Below are 19,417 nucleotides of genomic sequence, written 5' to 3' on the forward strand. Positions count from 1 at the left end.
CAGGGGCACGTCCAGCAGCGACCGACAGCCCGTCCCGTCTGCTGGGGGCATCTGGGCTGAGCGGGGCAGACGCCCCAGGGCCCAGAGCTGGAGACCTGTCCTGTCCAGCCCTGCAGCCTCTGCCCCAGCCGGGCAGGACACAGCCTGGGCCCCAGCCCAGGAGGCCATTGGCAGGGTTGTCAGCGGGCGCTGGGGACCCGTCCAGCAGCCGGTGGCACCGCGGGACCGGGCGGGCAGCTCGGCCAGGGCAGCCGAGGGTGGATGGGCCCCTGGGGCTCGGCCCCTGCCCGCTGCCCCCCGTGCTCCTCGGGCCACAAGAGCTGCCCACAGGGCCCCCGTGCCAGCTGCCCTGGGCAGGGAGGCAGGGCCAGGAGGCCGGGGAGCAGGGGCAGAGCACCAGTTGACATGCACCATGGGCCAGCCCAGCATCCAAGAGCAGCGGGTGGGTCCTGGAGCTGCTGGGGAACATCTGCCTGTCCAGCTGGTGCAGCTGGAGGTGCAGCAGAGGAGCCGTGGGGCCTGCAGAGAGCAGAGCCTGGAGCAGCCCAGCAGAGCCACCCTGCTCCAGCAGCAGGACATCCTGGAGGAGAGGCAGCTTCAGCAGCAGGGGGAGAAGTGGCATTTCTCCCTGGTGCAGTCTGTGCAGCTCAATGTCAGATCCAAGGAGGGGGGTGCCAAGGAGGACATGGGTGGGGTTCATTATTTTAGTAAAATTTTATGAGGCTATATTTCTATTGAATTTACTAACAAATATTCTATGATGTATCAATCCCTCCTTTTCTTTAAACTTTGTAAATTCCTTTACAAAGATTTTAGATCATTCTATTTCATTACTTTAGGCAAGGCCCAAATTCTTAAAGTCAGTTTCTTTAGCCTGTACCATAAAAGGCAATTAATGACTGTCAGTATAATCACAAACACCAATAGTATCAAAAGTGGGTGAATTAAAACATCCCAGTTTCTTTCTGCAGAGAATGATTATGCTGAGAAGATATCCCACCTATGATGGGCAAGATAAGCTTGCAAGACTTACGTTCAAGCTTTCATAGTACCAAAACATTGCCACCTGTTCCTCTGTAGTCCATTAGGACTGCTTGGTACTTCAGGAACCTTGATGGTGAGAGCAAATACCCCCCCTTTTTGTCCCAGAACAGAGGTTACTGCATGGGAAGTATGCACAACCATCTTTTGTCCCAAAGTGAACTTCCAGGCTTCTTGAATATTCAGAACAACTGCAGCCACTGCCCGAAGGCATCCTGGCCATCCTTTACTAACTGTATCCAGTTGTTTGGAGATGTATGCTACTGCTCCTTATAGGGACCCAGCTTCTGGGCTAGAATTCCCAAAGCCACCCCTTGCTTTTCATGTGAGAACAGCCAGAAGGGCTTGGTTATGTCTGGCAGACCCAAAGCTGGTGCCCTCATTAGCTCTTGTTTCAATTCTTTGAATGCCCTCCTGTCTGGAATGAGACAACTAAGCAGGAGTTTGGCTTTCCCAGCCATCCTATAACATTCTCAGCTAAAAAAAGCTGCAAGATCCAACAGCTTGGTAGCATCGTGGCAGCAAAATCTCCTGTTATTTTATTGCTTCAGGAGCACAGACAAACCTATGGCAACACTAGGGAACCTCTCCTTGAAAACCTGACCAGTGAGTATGACTTGGAGCTTTTCCGGAGAGCACAAGCACGGGCATCTGAGGACGTGGTGAGACTTCTGACTCCTATTATACCTGATAGCAAAGGTCTTTGTTAGGAATGTGAAGGCTTCCTGGCACTGATTTTTGTGACATTTCCTGATGTCAGTAACTCCTGCTTGTGGACAGGGCTCAGACTGAGGCTGATCAAGGAGAGGTCTGTGGGAGGGGTTGTTAGATGTGGTCACATTGAAAGATGACTTTTTACATCATTGTAGTAAGAGGACAAGGGAGGATGGATTAAAACTGGAGGAGGGAAGATTTAGGTGATACATGAGGAGGAAACTGTTTACTCTGAGGGTGGTGAGACCCTGGCCCAGGTTGCCCAGGGAAGCTGTGGCTGCCCCATCCCTGGCAGTGTTGAAGGTCAGGTTGGATGAGGCTTGGAGCAGCCTGGGCTGGTGGGAGGTGTCCCTGCCCATGGCAGGGGGGTTGGATCTAGATGATCTTGAAGGTCCCTTCCAACCCAAACCAGTCTGGGATTCTGTGAATTTAGAAGACTTGAAGTAAATTCTTTCCTTGAGGGAAACAAATACGACCTTCCCACCGACCTCCCTTGTTTTTGTTTTTTGTTTGGTTGTTGTTTTTTTTTAAATAGTCCTCCATTTTTCCCATTCCCAGGAACAGCTGCGGCTCCAGGGCCAGATCACAGAAGGCAGCAACATGATTAAAACCATCGCGTTTGGCCGCTACGAGCTGGACACCTGGTACCACTCCCCCTACCCAGAGGAGTATGCTCGCCTGGGCCGTCTCTACATGTGTGAATTCTGCCTCAAGTACAGGAAGAGCCAGACAATACTTCGCAGGCACATGGTGAGGGCTGGGGCAGAGCTGATCCCCCTGCCTGACACCTGCTATCAGCATCTCCACTGAAAACATTCCTGGTGTTATCTCCGCTTTAGGAGACCTGTGTGTTTCCTGGTATATCCAGGAGCTGGTAAATTTTTTCCACCCTGAAAACGCCGTCCCCCTGTCGTTGTTTTCCTGTCATAGGCAAAATGTGTTTGGAAACACCCACCGGGTGATGAAATCTACCGGAAAGGCTCCATCTCAGTGTTTGAAGTGGATGGGCAGAAGAACAAGGTAAGGAACTGCCATCCTCAGGCCAGTCTGGAGTGGCTTTCAGATGTGCTGGGCACTCCTTTCCTGTAGAGAAGCAGGACACAAGTGGCCCTTTCTCTCTCTAGTTGTAGAAAGACTAGAGTCTGATCTGTCCACACTTGCAGTTTTGTCTGTGTTTTCCTTGTGGTTATTCCTCAGCCACGTTGTGCTCCAGCAGTTCCACCTCTTGGCTCATACAGTGCTTGGACATGTGTGTCAAGATCCTGTACTGCAGGGTAGGGGGAAGATTTCTGTGCTCAGCCTCAGTGGGTTGTGCTGCCCACCTCCCATTCCCTGTGGATACTTGGACAGCTCGGGGTTAGTGTGTGAACCAGCCTCCTGTTGGTGAGGGTGATCTCCTTAGCCCTGAGTTGAAGGGCAGAACATGGATCTGCAGCTGCACATTCAGTGCTGGGCAGCAGCACCATGTGTGTCCTGCCTCTGGTTGTGTCTGCTCTTGGGAGGCTTCAGAGGAAGGAACAAAGAAACAAATGCAAATGCTAAATTTTGCACTGCGGGAAGCTGGGAGGAGGCTTTTCAAGTGACCAGAGATAACCTTGAAGCAGAGGATTAACACAGTACAGTGCAAGCAAGCAGAGGTCCAACCTTCTGCTTCCTTCACCGAGTGGTATCAGATACCACAGATGTGGTATCTGGGGAGTTAAGAGATTGATATCACAGACGTCAATTCCCACCCTTAAGGAAGCTGGGCTTATCAAGTTTCATCACAAATGGAATTGTTTCCTGGCCTAGCTGCTTTGTGTGAAAGACTGTACCTCATTTCTCAGATCATTCAGAATTTTCTTGTCATTTGCCATGGTTTTGTCCACTCTTGGGGTGTCCCACTGTAATAAACAGATGTATTCTACTCTCCTTCTGCTTCTAGATCTACTGTCAAAACCTGTGTCTGCTGGCAAAACTTTTCTTGGACCATAAAACACTGTATTATGATGTTGAACCCTTCCTCTTCTATGTCATGACAGAAGCTGACAACACTGGCTGTCACCTGATAGGTTATTTCTCCAAGGTTAGTTGAACATCCATACACACCCAGGCACAACTCCACGGCCAGCTATCCTAGGCTTAAAGTTGTGCACCAAACACCCAATGTAATGGCTAATCAAGCAAGACACTAAGCCAGGTTGGTAGCTGAAGGATGATTGTGTGACTTGTTGTTAGGCAGGTTTTTCTGCTGTTGCTCCTTTCACCTTGTATCAGTTGCACAGGCTTGTTCAGTCTGCTGGGGTGATGATATCCCCATTGTTTGTACAGATCAAGACCTGTTAATCTCTCCTCTCTCTCTCTCCTTGTTTTTACCAGAAGAATTCTTTTCTCAACTACAATGTTTCTTGTATCCTGACAATGCCCCAGTACATGAGGCAAGGTTATGGCAAGATGCTCATTGACTTCAGTAAGTATGGAGAGACAAATCCTGGAGGCATGATAAATCTAATATATCTACAGTTGTGGCTGAGCAGGCTTCATTCTAGCTGCTTTCTCTGTGTGCTAAAGAGGGTAGCAGTCAGGAGAGAGTAGTTTAGGAAGGATAAATGTTGTTTTTTTTTTTTCCTTTGCAGGCTATTTGCTTTCTAAAGTAGAAGAAAAAGTTGGCTCTCCAGAACGTCCTCTGTCTGATTTAGGGCTCATCAGCTACAGGAGCTACTGGAAGGAAGTTCTTCTTCGTTACCTGCATAATTTCCAAGGACAAGAGATTTCTATCAAAGGTATGCTTCCCAGGGAAAAGGTTTGCAGTGAGTGGGTTCAGGAACATCCCCCTGCATCTCATTCATTCATCTTCCTTAAAGATGGGGCAGGTCATGCTTCACTCATGGAGATGTTTGTGTAGCAGCAGAGCTGGAGGAATATTCCTATAATTGGGTATGGCTGCTTTCCAGTCCTGCCACCACTAAAGATAAGTCAGCTTGAAGAGTTTAAAACTATATAATGGCTTATTCTTTAAAAAAAATACATTTAAAATATTCAGAAAGGACTTTATCCCTCTGTAGATTAGAATAATTTAATTTTCTAATTAAAACTTGAATTTTAAATAGGAAAATGGCTCCACTGAGAGGCTTTCTGATGCTGTGGGAAAACGTTGAGACTATTTGAACTTCTTTAACATTATTTATATGATGATGGCACCAAGGAGTGTGCAGCATCTCCCAGACATGTCAGGGTAGTTCTGAAGGGTGAAAGGCTGCAAGTCAGACAGCCAGAGCAGGTACCTCCTCAGCATGTGCAGGGCATTTTGTGTGCATCCCTTGCAAAGGAGTTGCCTGAAAGTTGGAGGTGACAACTAACAATTACAGGCTATTGCAGGGGAATCTGTGTCTGTTCTAACATAAAGTGCTGCTGGTTTGCAGAAATCAGCCAGGAGACTGCAGTGCATCCTGTTGACATTGTTAGCACCTTGCAGGCACTTCAGATGCTCAAGTACTGGAAGGGAAAACACCTGGTCCTGAAAAGACAGGTAAGATTTGTGGTGGCTATTTCTGCATATTTTTTTTGTTTCCTTGTATTGAGCTGTTTAATTCAGATGAACTCGTTGACATCAGTATTTCCTTTGTGTTGTGCTGGACTTTCCAGTCTTTTGGTTCTAGCCGAGGGGGAACACTGTAGTTTTCAAATGCAGTAACTGATCAAATATGATGTGAACATGCAAGGTGAGTCTTCAGTAGTGTAGAATATGGTGCACTGACTTTCCTTTTCTCACGTGTGGAATAACTTTGCTCGGTGTAAGTGGCTTTTTAGGGGACAATGGATCAATATTCCCATTGTGCTCTTCCTCCTCATGCCTGCCCTTTATTGGGCAAATGGTTGACATAGAAGTGAACTGAATCAATGGAATCTTGAATGAGTCCTGTTTGTACCCTGTTTAGACATGAGAGAAGTGGTTTATAAGTCCCCAAGTATGGCACCTCTCTTTTGCTCTTCCCTCCCTGAGACTTCACTTGGTTGCTAAAAGCAGCTGATCAGTGGGATTGGAAGGGCCTGGAGAAAGCTCTGCAGAGGAAAAGTTATTTTTGTCATGTTGAGCAGTTAGGAGGCTGGTCACCTTCAGGCTTGTGGACTTGGCTGTGTGCTGTTGTACCTTGGATAATTCTCCAGTGTGGATCATGTGTTTAACCTGCCCTTTCATGCTCTTTCCCTTAGGATCTGATTGATGAATGGAGAGCCAAAGAGGCTAAAAGATCCAACAGCAATAAGATAATGGATCCCAGCTGTTTGAAATGAACAAGTTCCCTTCCATCGGTGACTTCATAACGGGTGACGTCATAATGGACGACATCATAATGGGTGACATCATAATTGGTGTCATAATGGGTGATGTCATAATGGATTATGTCATAATTGGTGATGTCTTAATGAATGACAACATAATGGGTGACATCAGAATGGGTGATGTCATAATGGATGACGTAATAATGGGTGACGTCATAATGGATGATGTTGTGATTGGTGATGTCATAGTCGGTGACGTCATAAAGGGTGACATCATAGTTCGTGACGTCATAATCAATGATGTCATAATGAATGACGTCAAAATGGGTAATGTCATAATGGAAGATGTCATAATAGATGATGTCATGCTTGGTGATGTCATAATGGGTGACGTCATAATAGGTGACGTCATAATGGATGACATCATAATGGATGATATCATAATTGAAGGTATCATAATTGGTGAAGTCATAATGGATGATGTCATAATAGGTAACGTTATAATGGATGATGTCATAAGGGGTGACGTCACAATGGGTGATGTCATAATGGGTGAGGTCATAGTTGGTGACGTTATAATGGCTGACGTCATAATGGTTGACGTCAGAGTTGGTGATGTCATAATGGGTGACGTCACATTTCGTGACATCATAATGAATGACGTCATGATGCGTTATGTCATAATGTAAGATGTCATAATAGATGATGTCATAATGGGTGACGTCATACTTGGTGACATCATAGTGGGTGACGACATAATAGGTGACGTCATAATGGATGACATAATGGATGACATCATAATGGATGATATCATAATGGGTGTCATCATAATTGGTGATGTCATAATGGAAGACATCATAATGGATGACATAATAATTGAAGGTATCATAATTTGTGACATCATAATGGATCCTGTCTTAATGGATGATGTCATAATGGACGACATAATAACTGGTGGTGTCATAATTGATGACGTCATAATGTGTGACTTCAAAATGGATGATGTCATAATGGGTGATGTCATAATGAGTGACGTCATAATGGGTGATGTCAACGAAAATCGTCATAATGGGTGATGTTATAATGGGTGATGTCATAATGGGTGATGTCATAATGGATGTCGTCATAATTGATGATGTCATAATGGGTACCATCATAATGGATGACGTCACAATGGGTGGTGTCGTAATGGGTAAGGTCATAGTTGGTGACTCATAATGGGTGACGTCATACTTGGTGACATCATAATGGGTGACTTCATAATAGCTTATGTCATAATGGATGACATCATAATGGATGACGTCATAATGGGTTACGTCATAATGGATGACATAATAATTGGTGATGTCATAATGGATGTCGTTATAAGGGATGATGTCATAATGGGTGACGTGACAATGGGTGATGTCATAATGGGTGAGGTCATCGTTGGTAACATCATAATGGGTGACATCATAATGGTTGACGTCAGAGTTGGTGATGTCATAATGGGTGACGTCATAGTTGGTGATGTAATAGTTGGAGATGTCATAATGGTTGGTGTCATAATGGGTGACGTCATAATGAGTGACGTCATAATGAGTGACGTCATAATGGATGACATAATAACTGGTGATGGCATACTGGGTCATGTCATAATGGATGACAGCTCGTTAGGGTTGTTGTATTTTAATGAGCCCCACAGTGTATTTGGTGCTGAGTACATGAGTCCCAGGTGCTGAGAGGTAGATGAATGAATGAATGAATGAATGGTTGGTTTCAAGAAGCCCCACGTTAGGCGCCTATAAATTGTTGTCAGCATTTGACTCAGGTCCTCAACAATGCTCTCGATCCCCTTCCCCTGCCACCCGGGTAGGGAGGGAGAGGAAAAGACAGAGACTTGGCTGCATTGAAAACTCAACTACACAGCCTTAATTCAACATCAATGATAAAAGAAAGATATACAATTACATACAAATATGTTCAGAGACTGGCAAAAGCCTCTCTCCTCCCCCCACCCCAGCAACTCCCACATCATCTCCTGAGCTGGGAACAGTCCCATAAAATCCCGGAACTGCTGGAGAAAGCGGAGGGTGATGAGGGTCAGGAGAGCTGGAGCCTGGGGGTCCACAGGGAGGGAGGGACAGAGTCCTCCCCGGACGCCGGCCACAGGTGGAGGAGAAGGGAAGAAGAAGCAGGAAGGAAGTTGTCTTGTGTGATCTCTGTGCTTCCCCTGAGCTCACGTAGCTCTCTGGAATGGAAGATCTCTGGCCAGTTTTGCTGTCTGTCTCACTCAGCCTCCTCCGGGGGGGTCAGAGATCTCCCTGTAGCGTCTGAGCCGGCAGAGTGAAGGTGCGACCTTGAAGCCCCAGCAGGTAGAGAAACATTGCACTGTTGTCAGTGCTGGTTGGAACACTCTGCTGCTAGTTAAAAGAACGCTTCCTGAAGGGGAAATCAAATGAAAACTCAATAAAAGGAAAATTGGCTTCATCCTGGCTCAAACCAGGACATATGTATATTTTGATGACAATCTCTAAATATCAGGTGCAACACTTACTGTGTAGCTGTAACCAGCAGACAGATCTCTCTTTATTTAGAGGCACGCTGCAAAGCCATGAAACCAGACATCAGGCCTTGGGGAGACAGATGTGGTTCAAGCCAAAATAGAGAGAGATACCACCCACCCACCCCCGTTTGGCCCAGCCAGTCACTAGACTGTTTTTGAAAGGAGTCCCATTGTCTGACTCAAGTCTTCCTGGAAGGACCATCTCCTTCATTCCTTCTGTTTAGCAGCCCTTGTACGTGTTTCAGGAGAACAGCAGTGGGTTTATTGTCTCAGGTTCTCATGTCCTCTTTATAAGATCACACTAGAGAGACCACAGGTGGCATCCAAGTGGGTCCTGCCTCTCTTGCTGCTGTCTCCTAGCAGGACGTGTCCCCTTCATGGCTGCAGCACCAGCCTTCCCATCTCTCAGGCATCATATTCCTTCCCTCAGTCATTCCTTCCATGGCTGAGGTGTGGAACTGATGGGGATCAGAGATCATGTCTCCATAGTGTGGTGCTTTGAAAGCCACTTCACTCACAGTTGGTCTTTTGTAGTCATCAAATCATCCCCTGAAGGAGAACATCTGGGCATGTGCTGCTGGCACAGCCTGCACAGACCTCTGGAGCATTTGTGTGTCACATAGAACATCACCAGGATCTGTAACCCCTTGTTATCATAGATCACCTCTGGCACCTCTGGGGGCTGTGATACACCCACTCAGGGCCCTTTGGCCCAGTCTGACTCCATCCTTGCTGGGTACCATGTCACACAGGACTTGTTTTCCAAAGGCCAGGACAGTGTGTGGGTGGTGGCAGGGGACACAGCAGATGTTTCCAGTTATCCGGTGGTTCCTTCCACCTTGGTGAGCACATGGCACTTGCCTTGGTGGTTGGTGGCAGTGTGATATGATGCATGTGCCAGACCTCCCCAGAGTTCTCTTTCAGCCATTGTCCTCCAAAGCAGGGAGGCTGGAACTGCTGGGCTTGTTTGATTGCAGCAGGTGTTTCAGGGCCCCTGAATGCCAGAGATGTCTGTTCCATCCATAGATTCAGCAGGGAGAAATGGTGAGGACTGTCATTGCTAACAGTCTCCAGGAGGTTGCAGCTGAAGGACAGAGGTGACAGCAGTGCTGACTCTGGATCCCAGGTCAGTCTCACCATCAGGGTCACACAGCCCAGCCCAGTGATGCCCTTGAGCCAGGCTCCAGAGGTGACCACCAGCACCTCCAGAAGCATGGAAGGTGTGACATCCCACAGCTCTCATAACAGCTCAGAGAGCAAAGCAACCAACATGGTGCCCAGTGACTGTGAAACCAGTACAAGGAACAATTATAACTGCTTCATTTTAACATGCTCTGATCAGAGCTTTCCTTATCTGAACCCTTCCAGCCCCACGCTGGGCACCACAAATCAAAAGGACTGTTCAGGTTTAACCCCAACCAGCAACTCAGCAAGACACAGCCCCTCGCTCACGTGGCCTCCTCCCAGTGGGACAGGAAGGAGAACTGGGGGAAAAAGGAAAGATCTTCTGTGGGTTGAGTTGAGAACTGCTTAATGATTGAAACAAAATATAATCCTAATCCTAATAAGAACAAAATACATATTTATATCACCAAAAATAACAAAAAATCCAAACCCAAACTGTCACAGCATTTCCTTTCCCTTGTCATTGCTCCCCCTCAGCCCCCACTGCCCCCAGGAAGAGCCCTGAGCCCTGTGAGAGGGACAGGATCTGCCTTCCCAGGGCCTGGGCTCAGGGCTTGGCCTTTCTGCTCCATCCAACAAAGCAAAGGGTTTCTCAGCAGGACAGGTACCTGCCCAGGGCCTTTGCCTCCCTGCACTCATGGCCTCCCATGATCTGCTCTAGCGAGGCCCTGGGGAGGCTTTGTCAGGCTCAGGGGGACCCCTGAGTGCTTCAGGGTCCTTCCTTTTGTTCAGGCTTCTCTCAGTATCTGAGGTTCATGGCATTAGCCCTAACGAGCTAGATCATCCTCATCCTAACAAGCAAGGATTACAAAGCACTAACAAGCTTTTTTTTGTTGTTTTACTGTTTTTTTAATTACTTTGACAGTGGCCTCCAATTACCTGCTGTAAGGAGTCCCTGGGGAGGCTTTGTCAGCAATAGCCCTCAGTGGGGCCAATCACTGCTTCAAGGCACTTTCAGTTTTGCTTCTGGCTTCCTGAGCACTTTGTTCAGTCTTCCCTCAGCACCTGAGGATCATGGACTCAGCACCAAACACACCCTGGGAGTCATTAAAGTGCAGAGAGCCCTAACGAGCCTTTTGTCTCCCTGTCTCTTCAGGTCTTCAAGACCCTTACAGCTCCTTGGGAGCATTTTCATCATGTAGTTCAGGAGGAAGATTTCAGACAGTACCTCAAAAATGGGTTTTTTTTTCAAAGGGTATTTTGGATGATTTCCAGTTCAGAGAAGAGGTGATAGAAGCATTCTCCAAGTGATATTGGTCTAGGGTGTCTTTTTTAACACTTTATTATTTTTTAAATACTGTTTTAAGACATTTAATAACAAAAGAGTTTTAAAATGTATGTTAAGCAAATGCAATTATGCACCATCTAAGATAAAAATGCACATCATGAAATACAGCAGAATGAAGTATAACATCACAAAATATCTACAATACAGATATCACTGAAAAATAGAATGTTTCAAATACTTTTAAAGCTGTTATGAAGGAAAATACAGCTCTGAAACTGAGGTGAAGCAGCAACAATATTTTTATATTTTATTTGCATTTGTTTAACATGAATTTTAGAACAAGTCTGACAAATGATTTATTTGGCTTTATCTCACTGTTAGTTTTTCATTTCTCATCTTGTATTGAGTTGCCTTTATCTCTCCTCTATGGTGAGAAGCCACAAAAGAGAGCCTTTCAAATAAAGAAAACCAAGCCATATTCATTAGGCACATAATGAAATATTCCTCCTTAACTACATGATGAAAAGACTCCAATAAGCTGTTCAAGTCTTGAGGACCTGAAGATCATGACAGGAAAAGCTACAGCTTGTTAGGGTTGTTGTATTTTAATGAGCCCCACAGTGTATTTGGTGCTGAGTCCAGGAACCCCCGGGCCTGAGAAATGGATGAATGAATGAATGAATGACTGAATGATTTTAAGAAGCCAGAAGCAAAACTGAAAATACCTTGAAGCAGTGATTGGCCCCACTGAGGGCTATTGCTGACAGAGCCTCCTCAGGGACTCGTTAGAGGAGGTAATTGGAGGCTGTGATTGCAGGGAGGGAAAGGCCCTGTGCAGGTGGCTCTGAAGCTAAGTGTCTTTATTTATTCTATGAAGCAGTGAGGCCAAACTCTGAGCCCCAGGCAATAGGAAGGCAGATCCTACCCCTCACTTGTGGGTCAGGACTCTTCTTGGGGGCAGTGGGTGGGAGGATGAGCAACACCAACTGTAGGAAAACTGTGCAACACCTCCTGGCTACCCCAAGAAGGGACAAGGAAGAAGCCAAGTCCAGAGCCTCAACACGAAATTTTGCCTGGTGGTCATGAGACAATGGCCCTTTCTAAAGCTGTCCTTCCAGGTGCAGACTGTCTAGACAAAGGCCATTTCCATGCCCATCCTGAGTCAAACCGTGACAGCAATTATTGGTGCCCCACGTGGGGCTGAATCTTTATCCCAGGCTCTAAAGTCATTGGTGAATGTTGAAGATTGCAGCTCTGATGGCAGGAATCCCTCAGGTAGCAATGGGCTGCACTTCTGCTGAATCTACTGACGAGTTGAAAACTGAACAGACCCTTCCTGCAAAGTTTCTGCTGCAGCTTTTTCCCAAGATGCAGTTGTACATGTGGTGTGCAGCTGGGATCATCCTGCTCTGTGGAGCTGCTCTGCTGATTCTTTTATGTAGATGTGATTCGTTCATGTATGTGATTGTTTTTTATTTATAAGGCTATAGCCAAAGCCATCATCTCTCCTGTGAGAAGATATTTAGTGCTCACAGGGGTTTTGATACTGATCTATAGGGTGGCAGTGTGTAGTAAGGGTTTGATGTGAACAGAAAGGTCCATGTTGGTAATGGCAGGGTCAGCTTTACCTCTGCGTTTTGTCTCGGGCTGAATCTCCCAGCTCTGGATCTGAAAGGCAGGTTTCAGTAGGGATGCTTCTGCTGAATGTTTAGAATGTTCTGTGGATGGTAGAGCAAGATGTTGTTCCCCTCACTGCCACTCCCCCCCAGGCAAGGCTGCTGCCACCACTGCTGCTGCTGCAAAGACCAAGGCCACTCGCCCTCCATCCAGTGAGTAAAGGTTCATCCTGTCATCAAGGGAAAGGCAAAGACAACTGGTCCCAGAGCTTCTCCCTGTCTGAAATCTCCACAGCTTCCACAGGACCAGGAAGAGAGTGATGGAGAAGATTATTCTCCAGCAGATGGAGGAGCAGGCCCTTCTCAAGCAGATGACAACGGTGACCTTGTCCAACCTTTCTCTCTAAAGGAACTGCACCTCATGAGAAGGGACTTGACCCTCCATGAAGGTGAGCCCCTTCTGCCTTGGTTGCTCTGCTGCTTTGATAGTGGGGCTGAAATCTATGACATGGACGAAAGAGAAGGCAGGCACTTGTTATCCCTGGCCAGAGATGCTGGTATTGATAGAGCACTGTGAGTAAGGCAGGAACTCCCAGCCTGTGGAGCCAACTTCTTTCAGCTGTGAGGCAGAGATACCCCCACAAGGGTGACATCGACTGGCGCCGAAGCAGAACAGCCACTCTTGAGAGAGACATCACGTGTCTGAGAGAACTGGCTGTGCCAGAGGTGATCTATGATAACAAGGGGTTACAGATCCTGGTGACCTTCTGGGCGACACACAAATGCTGCAGCCATGAAGGGGACACGTCCTGCTAGGAGACAGTAGCAAGAGAGGCAGGACCCACTTGGATGCCACCTGTGGTCTCTCTAGTGTGATCTTATAAAGAGGACATGAGAACCTGAGACAATAAACCCACTGCTGTTCTCCTGAGATGTGTCCAAGGGCTGCTAAATAGAAGGAATGAAGGAGATGGTCCTTCCAGGAAGACTTGAGTCAGACAATGTGACTCATTTCAAAACCAGTCTAGTGACTGGCTGGGACAAAGAGGGGGTGGGTGGGTGGTATCTCTCTCTATTTTGGCTTGAACCACATCTGTCTCCCCAAGGCCAGGTGTCTGGTTTCATGGCCTCGTAGCGTGCCTCTAAATAAAGAGAGATCTGTCTGCTGGTTACAGCTACACAGTAAGTGTTGCACCAGGTATTCAGAGATTGTAATAAAAATATACATATATATATATAATGCTGGGTTGTGAGATTCCTCTAGAGGTCCTTTTTGGTTCAGGCCTCAGTACCTCATATGGCCTTGTATGGAATGTATGTCCATGACATCACCATGGGGCAGTAGAGCCTGAAATGGGATGTATGACCATGACATCACAATGGGGCAGTAGAGCCTTAAATGAGATGTATGACCAAGATATCACAATGGGTGGCCAGTTTGGGAAGCAGGGGGATGTCCACAGCCTGCAGGGAAAGAGCTGCAGGAGTCAGACACTGTAGGACAGCCTGTGGTGGGGACAGCTCGGGGCACAGCCATGGCTGAGAGCCCCCAGCCCAGGTCTTGATCTCCTGGGCTGTTGAGCTCTAACCAGAGCCCAGGCAGCTTTGTCAGGGATGTCCCTCAGTGGGACCCCTTCACACTGCCAGAAACTCTGGAGTTTGCACCTGACTCTGGCTTCTGGAGAGGTTTCTTCAGCTTCACTGCTCATCAGAGCCACCTTGCCATGGCCTTTCCCTGCCTGCCATGAGTGCTTCCAGGTTCCTGCTCTAAGCAGCCCCTGTGCAGCCTTTCCTGGTAATGGTCCTCCCTGGGACCCATTAATGCTGCAGAAAGTTGGGAGTGTGCAGCTGAGCCTGCCTTGTGGAGAGGAGCCCCAGCAGGGGCTGAGGGCACTGCCTGCAGGCAGCAGGGGAGAGGAGCCAGGCAGGGAGAGAGGATAAAGGCAGGCAGGAGGGGCAGGAGGGCTGAGAGCTGCTGAAGGAGACATCTTCACAGCCCTGGGCATGGTGAGTGTCTCTTTGCATGCCCCTCTGTGCGGGGGGGAGGAACCAGTCCTGGAGCTGCTGGCTTGGACAGGAGACCCAGACTCCTGCAGCTTTGCAGGGAGAGAGGAGCAGGTTTGTCAAGGCCCCTGAGAAAGTGCCTTCAGCTTTTCCTCTGCCTGCAGGAAGCACTGCCCTCAGCTCTGTGCTCTCCCCAGGGCTGATCTGGTCTCCTCTTCAGGAGTGGCCAGCACAGAGCTGCCCCTGGGCAGGGTCCTGCTGCCAGGAGGGCTCTGCAGGGCAGAGCTGAGCACAGGCTGGGTGGGATGGGGCTGTGAGCAGGGCCAGGGAGGAGAGGTGGGGACAGCTTCCAGCAGGAGCAGCTGCAGTCAGGTCCCTTCCCCGCAGCAAGCCCTTGGTCTCCTCTGCTCCACAGCAGAGCTCCTGGCTCCAAGGCACTGGGATCTCAGCCTGAGTCACCCGCTTAGCAGCTTGATCCCTGCGGAGGAGAAGCGTCCAAGTGCCACCTCAGGGTGCCTGTCCTCCCTCTCTGGGAGCATCGGGGCATTTCTCCATCTGGCCCTGCTGCCTGTGCTGTCCTTGCCCTTCCCCTCAGGCTCCCTAAGGACAAGGGTGTCTAACGTGCAGCTCAGACACCCATTCTGCAGGAGCTCTCAGGCAGCTGTGGCCAGGGCAGCAAAACCGCTGGGCCCAGCCCAGCTGAGCTTCTCTGGACATGCTGGGGTGGAGGGCTCGGGACCAGCCAGCTCTGCTGGTGGCACCACAGCTGTAGGAGTTTCGTGGAGGTCCTCCTACAGGAATATGCACAAGTGGATCACAGATGAGGAAAAGAGGGTATTTGTGAAGCTGACATACTTTTCCCAGCTCCCCCCTGCTGTGGAGCAGGGAGAGCTCCTTGGGAGCTCAGCTCCTCACAGCACACTTGACCCACATGACCAGAGCTCCAGCCAGGGAGATCCAAGAAGGTTCTGTAAAAAAGGAGACAATGTCTGTTTTCAGGGGGTGGTGTTTGAGGGGAGGGAATGGAAAGAGATTTGCTCAGGGCTGTCCTGACTTGTGAGTGTGCTTTCCTCCTCTGGCAGCAGGTCCTGAGGAAAGGGCTGGGATGTCCAACACCAGCTCCATCAGTCAGTTCCTCCTCCTGGCATTGGCAGACAGGCGGGAGCTGCAGCTCCTGCACTTCTGGCTCTTCCTGGGCATCTACCTGGCTGCCCTCCTGGGCAACGGCCTCATCATCACCACCATCGCCTGGGACCACCACCTCCACACCCCCATGTACTTCTTCCTGCTCAACCTCTCCCTCCTCGACCTGGGCTGCATCTCCACCACCCTCCCCAAAGCCATGGCCAATTCCCTCTGGGACACCAGGGCCATCTCCTACACAGGATGTGTTGCACAGATCTTGTTCTATTTTTTCTTCTTCTCAGCAGAGTTTTATCTCCTCACCATCATGTGCTATGACCGCTACGTGGCCATCTGCAGACCCCTGCACTACGGGACCCTCCTGGGCAGCAGAGCTTGTGTCCACATGGCAGCAGCTGCCTGGGCCTCTGGGTTTCTCAATGCTCTGCTGCACACAGCCAGTACATTTTCACTGCCCCTCTGCCAGGGCAATGCCCTGGGACAGTTCTTCTGTGAAATCCCCCAGATCCTCAAGCTCTCCTGCTCACACTCCTACCTCAGGGAAGTTGGGCTTATTGTGGTTAGTGCCTTTTTAGGATTTGGGTGTTTTGTCTTCATGGTGGTGTCCTATGTGCAGATCTTCAGGGCTGTGCTGAGGATCCCCTCTCAGCAGGGAAGGCACAAAGCCTTTTCCACCTGCCTCCCTCACCTGGCCGTGGTCTCCCTGGTCACCAGCACTGTCATCTTTGCCTACCTGAAGCCCCCGTCCATCTCCTCCCCATCCCTGGAGCTGGTGCTGGCAGTTCTGTACTCAGTGGTGCCTCCAGCACTGAACCCCCTCATCTACAGCATGAGGAACCAGGAGCTCCAGGATGCTGTGCAGAAACTGGTGACTGGAGGATTTTCAGAACTGCTCACCTGCTTGTCTTCTTGTGCAAATCACTTCTGATATATCTCAGTATATGTCATGTCCATCTTTGCTAGTTTTTCTGGGGTTAGCTTATCAACTTTATGGGGTTTTATTTGCTCTGTTCTTCTTTCTCTAATGTTGTCCAGAAAGGAATGTCAGTACTTGTGCCCTTTCTATTTCTGTGTCTGTCCAGCTTGTGTCTGACCCAGAGACTGTAAATTAGGAGCCGTGCTCTCTGTGTGTTTAAACAGAATCCAGACCTTCCAGCCACTCAGAGATCCTTCCTTGGAGACCTTCTCGGAGCCTCTGTGCAGAGGGGCAGGGTAAGGGCTGCACAACAGCACTGCCAGGGAGCACCAGCACCTGGGCATATCCAAGCAGTTCCCTTCCCACTTTCCCAGGGTTGCAGGCTGCCTGGCACCAGGATCTCCTGAGCATGCCAGCCAGAGAGACACTGCCACTGACCTGCATTGCACAGAGTCATAGAGTGGGCTGCGGTGGAAGGGACCTTGAAGGTCATCTAGTTCTATTGTCCTGCATGGACAGCAACACCTCCCACTAGATCAGGTTTCTCCATGACCCATCCCACTTGCCCTGGAACACTTCCAGGGTTGGGACAGCAGCAGCTTCTCTGGGAAACCTGCACCAGTGTCTCACCACCCTCGAAAGAATTTCTTCCTCAAGTGTAATCCCAATCTCTCTTTTCAGTTTGAAACTCTTCCCTTCTCATCCTGTCACTGCATGGCCCTGAAATAAAGTCCCTCTCCAGCCTTTCTGGAGCCCCCTGGCAGGTCCTCTAAGGTCTCCTTGGAGCCTTCTCTTCTCCAGGTTGATCAACCTCAGCTCTCTCAGACTGTCTCCAGAGCAGAGCTGCTCCAGCCCTGGGATCATCTCTGTGGCCTCCTCTGGACTCACTCTGAGCTCCCTTCCCACTTTCCCAGGGTTGCAGGCTGCCTGGCACCAGGATCTCCTGAGCATGCCAGCCAGAGAGACACTGCCACTGACCTGCATTGCACAGAGTCATAGAGTGGGCTGCGGTGGAAGGGACCTTGAAGGTCATCTAGTTCTATTGTCCTGCATGGACAGCAACACCTCCCACTAGATCAGGTTTCTCCATGACCCATCCCACTTGCCCTGGAACACTTCCAGGGTTGGGACAGCAGCAGCTTCTCTGGGAAACCTGCACCAGTGTCTCACCACCCTCGAAAGAATTTCTTCCTCAAGTGTAATCCCAATCTCTCTTTTCAGTTTGAAACTCTTCCCTTCTCATCCTGTCACTGCATGGCCCTGAAATAAAGTCCCTCTCCAGCCTTTCTGGAGCCCCCTGGCAGGTCCTCTAAGGTCTCCTTGGAGCCTTCTCTTCTCCAGGTTGATCAACCTCAGCTCTCTCAGACTGTCTCCAGAGCAGAGCTGCTCCAGCCCTGGGATCATCTCTGTGGCCTCCTCTGGACTCACTCTGAGCTCTGGGGAGGCCAGGAGGAGCCTGGAGGAGAGAGATGGGAGGTTGGAGGGAGGGAGCAGGGCTGGCCCTGGGGCTGTCACTTCCTGAGCTGCTGATCTGCTGAGCCTGCCAGATGGAGAGTCCCTGCCCCTGAGCTCCATTTCCTCCTTTCCTTCTGCAGGGCCTGCCCAGACTGGGCTGCAGGGAGAGGTGGAGCTGGGAGAGCTGGGGAAGAGCTGGGCTGGGCAGAGTCCCCGAGAGGAAAGCAGCAGGGAACAGCTCCAGTGTGTGAGTGTGCAGGGTGGGGGCACAGCGGCGTGTTCCTGGCCCAGCCAGGCTCCTGGGACAGGCAGGAGCAACCAGCAGGGCAGGCTCTGCTCTGTCTTCACTGGGCAGCCCAGGAAAGCTGCCCCAGGGCCATTGTCACTCAGCAGCCAGAACAACCACCCTCCCCAGCACTGGCCTCTCACCACATCTATGGTAATAGGGACACACCAGAAAGCCCTGAGGAGCTGCCATGCAGCCAGCCCATGCTAAAGAGGCTCTCACAGAGTGCTCCTCCTGTGATAAATAACTTGTTCCCAAGTGGGATCTTTATCCAAATCAGTAATTTATTAAGCGAACGGAAGCAGCAAACAGCGCTGGGCGCACCGGGAGTCTCTGCTCCACCAAGACGTGCCCCAAACAGTTTCATCTCTCAGTTTTTATCCTTTTTGACTAAGACATGCATTACTATTTCAAGAAAAGGGTCAGCTTATGTTAGTGATTTACAAGAATCTGTTTTATACTATTCTCATTGTTTTACAACAAAGCCAGTCTATGCTAAAAAATAACATTAAGACCTTTGCTACATAATACAAAAATCCCATGCAATGCAAGCAGAAGGTGCACAATACAAGAGCAGTAGTCCAAGCAGAAGATAACAGATTTTGTTACATTATACAAAAGCAGGCAGCACAAGCAAAGATACTATATACAAAGGATTATTCTTCATGCTGTGACTCTAACATTGTTCTATAAAGGATTATTCTTCACCCTGTGGTTTTCCATGGATCAGGTGAACACATTTTCCATTTTAACACGAATCAGGTAAACACATCTCACAATCCCCCATTTTCTTCTTTCATGGTATTGAATCGTGGTTTTGTTTCCAGTCGTGCTAATATCTGCTGAATTGGCATCAGTTCCCAATCTCCCTTTGTATTCAATATCATTAGAGAATGTGTCTCCTCTTTTCCTGGTTCCAAGTCAATGGGTACTAGAGATATTTGCATCCCTTGAATGATTGAATGTATGAGCCCGTTGAAACAAGGTATCAAACATTGAATTATTAACAATCCTGCACATAATC

At 48.9% G+C, this 19,417-nt stretch overlaps 1 protein-coding gene across 1 annotated transcript; it reads left to right on the plus strand.

Annotated features, from left to right (window-relative positions):
- The first annotated feature begins 412 nt into the window (after positions 1-412).
- LOC127396379 (histone acetyltransferase KAT7-like) lies at positions 413-4,080 on the plus strand. The gene is made up of 6 exons (XM_051643984.1): positions 413-442; positions 1,593-1,703; positions 2,314-2,505; positions 2,686-2,775; positions 3,680-3,820; positions 4,066-4,080. Exons 1-6 carry the CDS (start codon positions 413-415, stop codon positions 4,078-4,080), a joined length of 579 nt encoding a protein of 192 aa, XP_051499944.1.
- Positions 4,081-19,417: the final 15,337 nt, after the last annotated feature.

The sequence above is a fragment of the Apus apus genome, unplaced genomic scaffold (genome assembly GCF_020740795.1).
Source record: "Apus apus isolate bApuApu2 unplaced genomic scaffold, bApuApu2.pri.cur manual_scaffold_98_ctg1, whole genome shotgun sequence".
Taxonomy (NCBI): Eukaryota; Metazoa; Chordata; class Aves; order Apodiformes; family Apodidae; genus Apus; species Apus apus.